Raw genomic sequence first — 12,511 nt, forward strand, 5'->3', positions numbered from 1 at the left:
CCTCGACCTCTTGGGCTCAGGTGATCCACCAACGTCAGCCTCCTGAGTACCTGCAACTACAGGAGTGTGCCACCACACCCGGCTAATTTTTGTATTTTTTGTAGAAATGGGGTCTCACCATATTGCCTAGGCTGGTCTATAACTCCTGGACTCAAGTGATCTGCCTGCCTCCGCCTCCCAAAGTGCTAGGATTACAGGTGTCAGCCACCACGCCTGGCCCTGAGCAGATTGTAATCATGAGTTCTGCCTATATACGTGCTTTAATCTCTGTGTTACTGGATTAAAGATAGATCTGAACTTTCTCTTACCCAGAAAAATCTTTGGAAATAGAAAGTGTGATCCATCCAGGCATGCTCTCAAACTTTTCCATGGAATACTTTTAAAGATTGGAGGGACCAGGGGTTTGAGTGGGACGTTTGGGAATGTGTAGTTGTAAAGTAATTCAATTTCTTCGAAAACTCATGTATTTCCTCCTGAAAAAAATATATTTGATTTTACCTTCTATATTACAATATGTAAAACAATATGAAAGACTGTTTAAAATTATTTACCACTGAGTGAAATCGACCTTCAAGAAGTCTCATAATCAACTTTGGGAGGCCGAGGCGGGTGGATTACCTGAAGTCAAAAGTTCAAGACCAGACTGGCCAACATGGTGAAACCACATTGCTACTAAAAATGCAAAAATTAACCGGGTGTGGTGGTGCACCCCTGTAATCCCAACTACTTGAGAGGCTGAGGTGGGAGAATTGCTTGAGCCCAGGAGGCAGAGGCTGCAGTGAGCCGAGATCGCGCCACTGCACTCCAGTCTCGGCAACGACAGAGCAAGACCCCGTCTCCAAAAAAAAAAAAAAAAAAAAAAAAAGACTAATAAACATCCTCAGTGAAAAAGCATTGCTCTGTAGGGTGATGCCACAAATTATTTAACCATTCTTTCCTTTCTGCCCCTTTGCATTTTCTGTACTGTAGGAGATTCCTTCCCTCTGCACTTACTGAGCACGTGCCATATTCCTGGCACTGGACAGAGACCTTACTTTGGATTGTGAGAGCTCAAAGCTTGGTTGGGTTGGCGTCCCCATAGGACTAGCTTTTCCTGAAGCACTGCACCCATTCATGCTTTGAGAACTTTGTCTTTGCCTTCCTTTTCCTTGAATACACGTAGAAACACATACACATGCAAATACAAATACAAAGTCTTCCTGGCTCAGCTCTCCCCTCCACCCTTTCATGATTCTTCTGGGCAGCACAGGCCTGTAGCATGTGCATCACCTCTTGATATTTTTATTTCATTAGCAGTTTGTCTTTGCACAAGGCTGTGAGTTCCCCCATGAGCACTCGTTCCGGTTACACAGTACATGCATGTTGAAAGGTCACACTTTAATGATGATGGTGGAGTGGGCTCCCCACAGTAGAACAGGGACAGTTTTGGGACTCTGTTGCATGACTTCCTTTGGTTCGTGTGGGTGATCCAGTTGATTTAGTCTCCTCACTTCTGGGCAAGAGCATTTTGAGGACTCGTGTGGTTTTCACTGAGTTCATACTCCCCCTCCCCCGTCTGCACGCTATTTCCAGTATCATCTCTTTGTTTGTAAAGCCTCATGGGAGTTGTGGGCGATTACTGGGATCCTTCCATCTTGGTTTTCATCCAGTTTATTCCTATGGGGATATAAAAGTATATCAGAAACAGTATGATATACAAATCATTAGCTTTTTTATTACGAATTGTGGTTAAACACTATGTGAACCAAAGAGTAGTTGAACTGCAATGCACAGGCTGTGCCCTAGTCACAGTTCTTCCTGCTCTACTTCCCCAAAACTAGAATAGGTCTCTCTAATGTAGTGGATTTTCTTTTCTTCCCCACCATTATTTTATCTAGTTCCTTATATCTGTGTCTAAAGGAAGACAGGTTTAGAAAGGACTTCCTTACTTTTAACCTCAGCTATCAATCCAGTTGTTGGAGCTTTAGCCTTTTGTGAAGGATAGAAAGACCTTGCAGTCATGGTTGACCTGGGCCAGCCACTGCTGAAATTGCCTGGGAGCACCCTTGGGCTCCATCAACAGGTCTCTCCTACTTCCACAGATCACTGCGCCCAGAATTGCAGTCTCAACTAGTCTGGGAATTGACGTGTTAAAAAAATACTACAGGTATGCTTGAATATTTTATTTTTACTTAAAAACAGAAGATGGACAGTTGCCTATCTTTTCATGGAGGTCCAAAGCCGCCTCTTTGAGTTTTGGTTGAGCGATGGTCTTTCTCAGGAAAGTTCTGAGCTGCCATTCTTTCCATACACCACACCCACAGTGCAGGATTTGTGATTCCTTATTTTTGTATCCTTAAATGGAGTACTTGTGAAACAATCCAAATGCAGAACCCCTGCTAAGGAGGCCCTCCCCTGATTTGCTAATGTTTGCCACATTAATTCAATAGTAGGCTTTCTTCAGTTGAGCGACCCGTAGAAAGCCTTTCTTAGTTATGGAAGAATTAGCAGCCTTCTCCCTGTAAGCACGCTCATTTTTTACCCATTTCTTTAATGTGCACTTTATACATATAATTTATACATAATAAAATATCAAATACAACTCCCATAAGCAGGTTTGGGGATAAAACCACATGACTCATGGTATGAGTAGAAGAGCAAAGATACACTAGAGAAGAAATTAAGAGCATTGGACATTAAAAATGCCTTGGGCAGCATCAGTGTGGTTTAAAATAAGAGCTAGGTCTTTCCGCTCAGAGTTAAAAGACCTTCCCCTGCCAATGCTTATTTAGTATAAGCTCAACTGTATAGAAAAAGTAAATAAAAATAGTGAAGCAATTAATTTTTTAATGACATGATTTAAAACAACATTGAGGTATTCACAGAGGCTAATAATAGAGGCCAGTGTGATGAGATAAAAAAAAGCGTCCAGATACCTGAGGCAAGTTTTAGGTTTAGCTGGGCATTAAAGAATTGTTGAGTTTTAAAAAAGTTAATTGCCGTAAAATACATGTAACTTAAGATGTACTATTTTTAAGTGCCCCAATTCTGTGTGTCACCAAGTATCTTCACAGTGTTGTGTAACCATCACCACTAACCATTTCCAGGACTTCTTCATATCCCAAACAGAAACTTATTAAATAATAACTGTCCATCCCCCTCTGTACTCCCTCCCCACACCTTGGTAACCTGTTCTACTTTCTGTCTCTGTGAATTAGCCTATCCTAGGTACGTCATATAACTGGTATCATACAATATGCCTTTGTGTCTGGCACATTTGACCTAGCATACTGTTTGCAAGGTTCATTCATGTGCGGCATGTATAGAGTGCTACTTTTTTTTTTTTTTGGCTGAGTAACATTCCATTGTATGTATATGCCACACTTTATCCATTCATAAGTTATTGGACCACATTTGGGTTGTTTCCACCTTTTGGCTATGGTAAATAATACTGCTGGGAACATTGGTGTACAAGTACGGGTTTGAGTTTCTGCTTTCAGTTATTTTGGTTGAATTTTATACTACTAGTGATGATGGAGACATAGCAAGTAACTGAAGAGGTTATAAGCAGAGGGTTTGTTGGCATTTCTTTTTTTTGAACTACCACTAAAATCTTGCATTGTTGACTGTTCTTAAGTGTCCCCTTCCTCCTTAAAGCTCTTTGAAAGCAAAGGCCATTTTCTAGGTTCAGCACTTATCAAGTACCTGTATTTACTGAATAAGTATTTATGGAATAGTTTCTGGAGTTCCTAGCTTAGAGCCATCATTCCTTATAGTACTAGCTGGTCTCCAGAGTGTTGGGTTTTGCCATCTATCCTTTTTTTGGGTTCATTAATTAACCTATGTTCAGGGAACATAAAACAAACCTTAATATTAGCCTCAGCCAAACATAATTGGGGAAGTACATTTGCTAATGCAAAAAGTCCTGATGCAGATAAAACACAATTCAACAAACATTTGTTAAGAACTTGCTGTCTACCACACACTTTTCAAAATTTGGAATTTCAGAGCAATTTCAAAGCTAAGTTGGAATACCTTTTTGAAAGGCATTCTCTTAATATGAAGCTCTACTCTTTTAAACAAATCTTTACAGTTTTTAACAATTGTGAGACTACTATAACAATATTAAACACAATTTAAAAAAGAGAATAAACATTGCAGTCCCACCCTAATAAAAGCCCTATTTTCATTTTATAATGTGAGTTTATAAATCGTTTATTTTGAAAATAAAACCCTGAATACTTCTGGTGGCAATTAATTATTTTTTAAAACTCTAGAAGTGAAGCATGAACTCATGATCTTGAATTTAGAGGGCCCTATTTGGAGGTATGCATGGCTTTTTGATTTAATGAAGCCAGGCTTTTCTTGGTGGAGCAGCAGAATTGACATGGGTCATCTTTTGGGGATAGATCTGTAGACTGTTGACATCTGTTACAGGGACTGGGTGTTTAGGAGCCTGTCCTCTCTTTGTTTTTTCATATGTTCAGGATTGAAGAGAATGTTTGTATTACTGTGCTAGAGGGAAAAGTAAGATTTAGGATCCTTACCTGCAGGATCTAAGACCTTGGAGTGAGTGTAGGAGATATGGATACAGTTGAACATCAGTACAAGGCAAATGAGTGATGGACTGCCTTTGTTGGTGAGATTTAGTGAGGACAGGTTATCGCGACATGGAGTGGCTAGGGAACAACATCCATGAAGAGGCTGTCTTCAGCGAGGCTTTACACAAGATAAGACGTGTCCAAGGGACACAGGCAGAAAGAATGATGGGCATGACAATGGATGAAGAATATTCTCAGGATCCTTAGCCAGTCAGCCTAAGGAGAGGCAGGTTGGGTCTGGGGAAATTAGCTAGAAGTTCACCCCATAGCAGTTCCTTTAAAGTTGTAAGAGCTGCTACTGTTAGCTGCTGCTGCCTCTGTTGTGGTATAGAGGCTGGGGGTGGAGTTGTTTTTTAAAAAAAAAAAAAAAAAAAAAAGGATATTGTTTTAGGCTGGACCTCAGCTTTGAGGGAGGATGAGTTGGGGTGGGGTGGGTGGTGGCTGGCGAGGAGTCTTTTAGGAGAGGATGTTAGCTCTGTGAAGTAGTTGGCTGGTCTCGGGTAGGACAGCAGGAATGGAAGGGATACAGGGTGTGTGGAGGAGGCTCTGAAGGAAAGAATGCTAGGATGTGCTGCCCGAGATGGGGAAGTCAGGTAGGAACGTGTTTGGCAGATGATGGGAACTCGTCCCATACATAGGAAGTGGGTGAGTCTGGACTGATTTGGAGGGCCAATAAGAAGTTCCATTTCTGGAATAAGTGTGCCTGACATTATGTGTTTTCCATGTACCCAAGCATAGTTCTAAGAGCTTTACATAACAGCCTTATAAAATAAGTACTGTTACTATCCCCACTTTACAGATGAGAAACTGAGGGCAGAGTTGAGTAGGAACGTGCCCCAGGGTTACGCACTTAGTATCAGAGCCCAGATGCAAGTCTAGACAGTCCTAACTCAAGAGCCAAGCTCTCACTTGGTATGCTGAAAGGCTTTCCTGCTTTTCTATGATAGCATGTATTAAAAACTGTCCAGTCCTGTTTTAATCTCCTTGCATGTGTTACTTCACCTGATTCTCAGAAGAATTCTATGAGATGAGGGTATTTTTATCCTCATTTTCCAGGTGTGGAAAGTTGGACACAGAGTTAGGGTGATTTGCCTGTGTCACACAGCTAGACTTAGCTGCATTGGCCTGGTGTGTCTCAGGAAGTCAAGGATGTTTCCTTGACTGGATTGTAATTATCTATATCCATCAGATCAACCCATGAGAAAATGGAATTGATTGAAATAGATTGCAGTATAAATCTTTAAGAATTATTGGGTCAAATTTGCTATCAATATCATGCACATTCATTGGGAACTGTTCCTTTTTTAAAAGGAATAAATAATAGAAATAACATCTCTATTTATTGCTGCCTCTGTTTTTATTATTTAGTGCTCTGGACAACTCTGAAAATAATCCTGGCCACTGCGTGTCTATATTCTTGCTGCCACATTTAGATGCTGCACCTAGCAGACTCAACGTCTCACTCTATAGCCTTTATCACGTTGTTGGTGCCTAATAATATTTAGTGTTTATAATTGGCCTTATTGTCTTTTGATCTGGGGTGTACTTTGCTTGACATAATGGGCCTACAGTGGATGCCACCACAGGCAATATTTGGCTAACAAACAGGAATTGAGACTGGTCATCTATACACACACCTGCAGGAAGCAATTTCCACCCTCCTATAAAGCACCTTCAGTGTGTCCCTACCCATAAGTGCTCTTCTTTCTATCTCACATGTGAGAAGGTCTCCTGTTTTCTTTACCTTTAAGCCTGGTTCGGCTGCAGATCTCTATTTCCATCTTATACTGCCAGAACTACCCAAGGGAGAGCTCTGCATTTGCAGCCTGTAACCCTGGAGCAAATGACACTTCCCACTCAACTGAAATTGTACTTTAGAATTTCCAGCGGTCTCTTTGTAACCAGATTAGGGGTCTTTTGTTCATTTCCTGCCATCTTACTGTGGCATCTGCCCTTAGAGCCACCACCCTCTCTTTGAAACTTTGTACTGCATTGACTTCTTTGCCACTTAGCCTCTCTCCCCTTTCTTCCTGGTGGTTCTTTTTCTTAAATCTCTCATGACCCTTTCCTACCCCCTCTTGGCTGGAAGATCCCTTTAAGATCAGTGCTTGGTTGGTTCCTCAAACCCGTTTCTTTAATGATCTGATCTTGTTTTTTAACTTCACAAGGTGTCACTGGACCACCATCATCTGAATTCCAGGTTATAAGCAACCCACTGCTGAGAAGTCCCATTACCAGCCAGGTTGTACCTGTGAGCAAATTACACCTCTCACGTCCCCTCCCCTCAGACTATGCCCCCATCCCCTATCCTCAGCCATGCTGAACTTGTGTGGCTCACTCAGATCAGTCGTCATCTGCAACGTTGCATATGGTGGCAGGGGACATAAATCTGATGTGCATGAACCGTTCCCTGAACCATTCCCCTCACCATTCTGCAAGAGGTCACTGAGAGCCCCCAGGGAGTCTTGTTATCACACTGCCCCAGCCCACCTCACCTGGAGACCTTGCCTTCTGCCTCCTCACTGAGGTCCTCCCTGAGTCAACCTTTTGCTTTTTCATCCCACTGACATGTCCTTCCTCTGACAATCTATGGTGTCTTTTCCTCTTTATTCTGAATTCCTTACTGTAGGTTCTCATTACTTCTGCCTGCGACTAGCACTTTTCACTCACTTCTTTGAATCTAGTTGATTCTCTGGGATTTCACTGTGCATGTCACTTCTCTGCTGAAAAACCTGGAGTGAATCTACAGGGTCCCGAGGTACATTCCCAGAATTTACACGCAGAAGTTCAGAACCCTTGGTGGATCTGGTTTCACTCCATGTAGTCTCACCTGTCACATGCTCCACAAGGTACCGTTTTTTAGCCAGGCCAGTTTCTGAATGACTCTAGAGGCTCTGTGCTCACTTCACTGCCAGCCCTTTCTTCATGCTGTCGTCTTCTCCTTCTCCTCCTTTGCCGTTATGATATGGTTACACTCCAGCCCACCTCTTCTTTTTCTTCAGATTGACAGCAAATCTCATAGCTATGTTTTACTTCAATAGTTCGTTCTGTTTTTTTTTTTTTTTTTTTTTTTTTTAGAGAGACAGAGTCTCACTCTGTCACTCAGGCTGGAGTGCAGTGTTGCAATCACAGTTTGCTGCAGCCTCGACCTCCTGGGCTTAAGTGATCTACCACCTCAGCCTCCCATGTAGCTGGGAATACAGGTGCCCACTACCATGTCCAGCTAATGTTTTTTCTAGTTTTTGTAGATGTGTTGGGGGGGCGGTCTCACTGTGTTGCCCAGGCTGGTCTCGAACTCCTGAGCTCAAGCAGTCTTCCCACCTCAGCTTCCCAAAGTGCTGGGATTACAGGCGTGAGCCACGGCACCTGGCCAGCAGTTTGTTCTTTAAACCCTGAAATATATGTGAGGATCATGCCTCACACTAGCATGAACTTTTCCCCAGCATCTATCATGGTGCTTTTGTAGATGATAATGAATAGGTATTTGATTACATGGCGGCATGCATGACTGGATGAATTGGCTGTTGTAAAATTTCTAGAGTTCAGGTTTCATATTCAGAGCCTAAAGTTTGCATCTTTATAAACTAAATAGTTTCCTATCTAGGAAACCTATTTAGGCATTAGGGTGTTAAAACAGGTGTATCATTTTCTGCCTTAGTATTTAGAGATTTGTGAATGGTTCTCCTTTTGCTGAACATTGCCATGTAAAGGGAATTATATAGAAATCACTGAATTCACACAGTTTTAAGGAAAAGCTATTCTATGTCATGGTCATGTACGTTCTGCCAAAGAGAGTGACAGGCCAGTAGTTCCCCGCCCCCCATAGTGTGAGGTTTTGTTTCTGTTGTTGTCTTTTTTTTTTTTTTTTGAGACGGAGTCTCACTCTGTTGCCCGGGCTGGAGTACAGTGGCCGGATCTCAGCTCACTGCAAGCTCCGCCTCCCGGGTTCACGCCATTCTCCGGCCTCAGCCTCCCGAGTAGCTGGGACTATAGGCGCCCGCCACCTCGCCCGGCTAGTTTTTTGTATTTTTTTAGTAGAGACGGGGTTTCACTGTGTTAGCCAGGATGGTCTCGATCTCCTGGCCTCGTGATCCGCCCGTCTCGGCCTCCCAAAGTGCTGGGATTACAGGCTTGAGCCACCGCGCCCGTCCGTTTCTGTTGTTTTCTAAGCTAGGTGTCTGCATGGCCACACTGCGAAGATGGCCCATATTCAGAATGAAAACTTGACCCAGTTGTATGTTTAACCCAGAGAAGGCTGTGGCATCCAGCACATCCTGGCTTGGGGACCAAATGTGACCCTCAGGATTCATTGAGGGTTGGAGAAAATAACTTAATTTTCCAGATGAACTTAAGAAATTTTAGGCAGAACTCTCTTTTCAACCATAAATAGCAGGGCAGCTTTGTCCTATTTTTATTGTAGAGTACACAGAAGATGGAACTCAGTATTGGAAGAAGTGCTTTATTTCGCCAAGGAAGACGATCATACTCAACACGATTCTGTTTTTCTTGGCAGGCTCTTCTCAACCATCTGTGAGTCCAGGGGAACCGTCTCCACCATCCATCCATCCAGCAAAATCAGAGTTAATAGTCCGAGTGGGCAACGAGATTAGGCTGTTGTGCATTGATCCAGGCTTTGTCAAATGGACTTTTGAGATCCTGGATGAAACGAATGAGAATAAGCAGAATGAATGGATCACAGAAAAGGCAGAGGCCACCAACACCGGCAAATACACGTGCACCAACAAACACGGCTTAAGCAGTTCCATTTATGTGTTTGTTAGAGGTAAATGCTTGGCTTTTTGCGATGCTGTGCTTTCGAGAATTTAATATCCTGCTCTTAATTTTGGATGACATATGGATCACTGAGCCATAGATAAAATATTTCTGGCTGGGTCTAGGAAGCCTAAAACACATGTTTCTTTACTGTTCTCCCCCATCTTTTGATATGATACATAGTGGCTTTGGGTATGACCCCAGCTGGAGGACTGCAGGACTGTGATACTTCTCCTAATGAGATTACAGTAGGTTTAGCCCATTTGTGCTGGTGCTTTGAGTAAACCCTGAGAATCAATTAGGCCCTTTGGGAGAGCTGCATTTTAATGCCTTGAGATACTAGATACTCCCACTTAGTAAAAACACTTCAGGGAACCAAAGGCCTCTCAAGGCCTAACCAGACCGACACTTCAAAAGATGTGGCCCACTCTTAAGGAGTAAATTTCAGAAAAATAATTTGGTCAGCTAAACATCCCATGTCTGTCATGGGTTCTTTGTAGAGTTATCCATAGAAAACATTGTGACCTCTTATAAACAAAAGAAAAATAAATATGGTAGTTGGAGTTCTATGCCTCATTTCCTATGACAAGTTCAGTGATTTGTCTATGATTTTAATAGGCTTGTCAAGAATGGGCATGCTGGGCAGCAGTGTATCTTGTAGTTGATGTAAAAACTGATCCACTGACAGTTTATGGGGCATATCCAAGTGACGGGAGGAGAAATAGAGTCCTGTTTTCTAGTTCTCAGTGTCCCTAGACTAGGGCTGTCTTTGAAACAGGCCGGAGTGAGAGGCCTTATCCATGGTATTACGAATGAATAATGGATACTTTTATTCTAGATTGGAGATCGTAGGTGCCTCCTGAGTTCAGTTCCTTACTACAGTATTTGGATAAGATGATCCATTCTGTCTTGTCTTCCTTACATAATTGTTAGGGAGCCCGGATGGTACAAATTCTAACATGCTCCATCAGGAGCGAATAAAGCTGACTCTAAAGCTTGACTGTGCCTCTCTGCTTTATCAGTTGTTCTTTCCTAAGTAGGTAGCTGCAAAGAGATATACCCTGGTAAGTCACCACTTCGCCTCAGGGCATGCTTCTGTAATTGCTGAGCTAACCCATGTGCTGTCCTTTACATTCAGGAAGGCATTCTGCAATTTCCAGGTGGTGATGAAGTAGCATGACAGTTGAGTAAATGAGGAAAACTGTTGAATTAGTTAAATCACTCTAACAGGGCTCACAGACTTTCTTCATAGGGAAAGTCATCTTCTGTGTCTTGGAACTATCCTTAATTATAACAAATGTAAGATGTTTGAATATTTAAGTAATCTGTGTTAAGGCAATGAAGGAAGGTGGAGCATCGTTGTAGGAGCTAGACTCAAGTGACCTACAAAGAGTAGATAGAACAGTAACTAGCTATGGCCTGGGACCATACATAGTTCAACCATCATGAAGTCATTTATTTGCAGAATAAATTAGTAAGGCTGGGAGATGCGTAATTTATCTTGGAAAACTTTTTTTCAAAATTGGTCAAGGTTAAGGATAAAACACAAACCTATTTCAATGATGTCAAGTTCATGTTTGTGAAACACCTGATTTTCAGATGGAAAGGATAGTTTAAAAACAGATTTTAAATGTAATCTGTGGGCCTAAACATGTATCTGTATTATCATTACACTGTAGAGGGTGGCAGCATATTGTGTATACGGAATTAGGTTTGTCTGGCTTCTGTGAGGCCCCAGTCAGCCTGAGCCACTCCCAGTCTGTGCCTGGTGTCCTGTCATAAAGACTGATAGTGTTCACTTTCACTCACAAGCGTCCTGGCGGGCTACGGTATTTGTCACAGCATTCCTGAAACTCACAAGCTCCCCTTGTGCATTTGAAATCATTTGATTTCCAGAAGTTACATTTGCATGTTTCTTCAGAGGAATATCAATCGAGTGAGGCTCACCTATCATGGGTACTAGGTGGCCTGGTGAGAGTTTTCTGGATTCTCTTTAGAATCTGAAAGACTCTGGAGACGGGAAACCCTGGAAAGGGCCCTGCACCGAGGGGTTAGAAGGAGGAAGCCTTTCCTGCTCTCACTAGGAATCATCACACTGGCTTATTGGCGGATGATCCCTGGAGTTGTAATAAAGTTTTCCCAAAGTTTTAAGAGCTCAAATGCTGCTGTCTGTTGGACCTGGGTTTGAGTTCCAATCAGCCATTTCCAGGTCATGTCACTTTAGGAGGGTTGCTTTTATGACGGTGCAGTTTCATCTATGAAATGGCAATAATGATAGTACTGATCACGGGAGGGGCAATTTGAAGATTAAATGAGATTAAGTGTAATGGTGTCCAAGCTTAGTGTGTGATACATGGAAAGCGTTTAATAAATGTTAATTCTCAATAGTACTAGATGGATAAATTTTGCTTTTGTTTACACAGAAAAAAGCAGCCATTTGCGCCACTAGTCATGAAAGGCAACATATTAGATCTTTTACAAAGTGTTTTCAGTGTCTGCGACCAGCCATTCCAACTACTAATTTTGGATATGCGCTTCTACAGATCCTGCCAAGCTTTTCCTTGTTGACCGCTCCTTGTATGGGAAAGAAGACAATGACACACTGGTCCGCTGTCCTCTCACAGACCCAGAAGTGACCAGTTATTCCCTCAAGGGGTGCCAGGGGAAGCCTCTTCCCAAGGACTTGAGGTTTGTTCCTGACCCCAAGGCTGGCATCACGATCAAAAGCGTGAAACGCGCCTACCATCGGCTCTGTCTGCATTGTTCCGCGGACCAGGAGGGCAAGTCAGTGCTGTCGGACAAGTTCATCCTGAAAGTGAGGCCAGGTACTGGCTGTTTCGTATCTGCTTCTGGGAGTTGAGAACTCACTTACCTAAGGAAGACTTCTCTTCTCGTTGGTCCACCTTAGTGTAGTCAGTCAGGGAGCTGGCTCTTCATGGTTGCCCCAGCTTCAAAAAATGTCATCTGCTTTTGAGTTTGTTTATTTCATGGTCCTGACCCTGTGTGGCGGTTCCACAACTGCCTCTCATAGAGGCGAATGTATCTGCCATCGATTGGCATTTAGACTGGACTGACTTAAGTCAGCCCAAAGTTTCATAATTGCATCAAGTATTCCTTCCAAGAGAAACCCATTGGGCAGCTTCAATTATGTTGGTTGA

At 42.7% G+C, this 12,511-nt stretch overlaps 1 protein-coding gene across 8 annotated transcripts in view; it reads left to right on the plus strand.

Annotated features, from left to right (window-relative positions):
* LOC105463525 (KIT proto-oncogene, receptor tyrosine kinase) overlaps positions 1 to 12,511 on the plus strand; it is an 83,621-nt gene that overhangs the window by 29,501 nt on the left and 41,609 nt on the right. For all 8 annotated transcript variants that reach the window (XM_011710670.2, XM_011710672.2, XM_011710673.2 and 5 more), the window contains exons 2-3: positions 9,094 to 9,363; positions 11,897 to 12,178. In XM_011710670.2, coding sequence (XP_011708972.1) covers positions 9,094 to 9,363; positions 11,897 to 12,178 — 552 coding nt within the window. The remainder of the gene's footprint in view (positions 1 to 9,093; positions 9,364 to 11,896; positions 12,179 to 12,511) is intronic.

Source organism: Macaca nemestrina, chromosome 3 (genome assembly GCF_043159975.1).
Source record: "Macaca nemestrina isolate mMacNem1 chromosome 3, mMacNem.hap1, whole genome shotgun sequence".
NCBI lineage: Eukaryota > Metazoa > Chordata > Mammalia > Primates > Cercopithecidae > Macaca > Macaca nemestrina.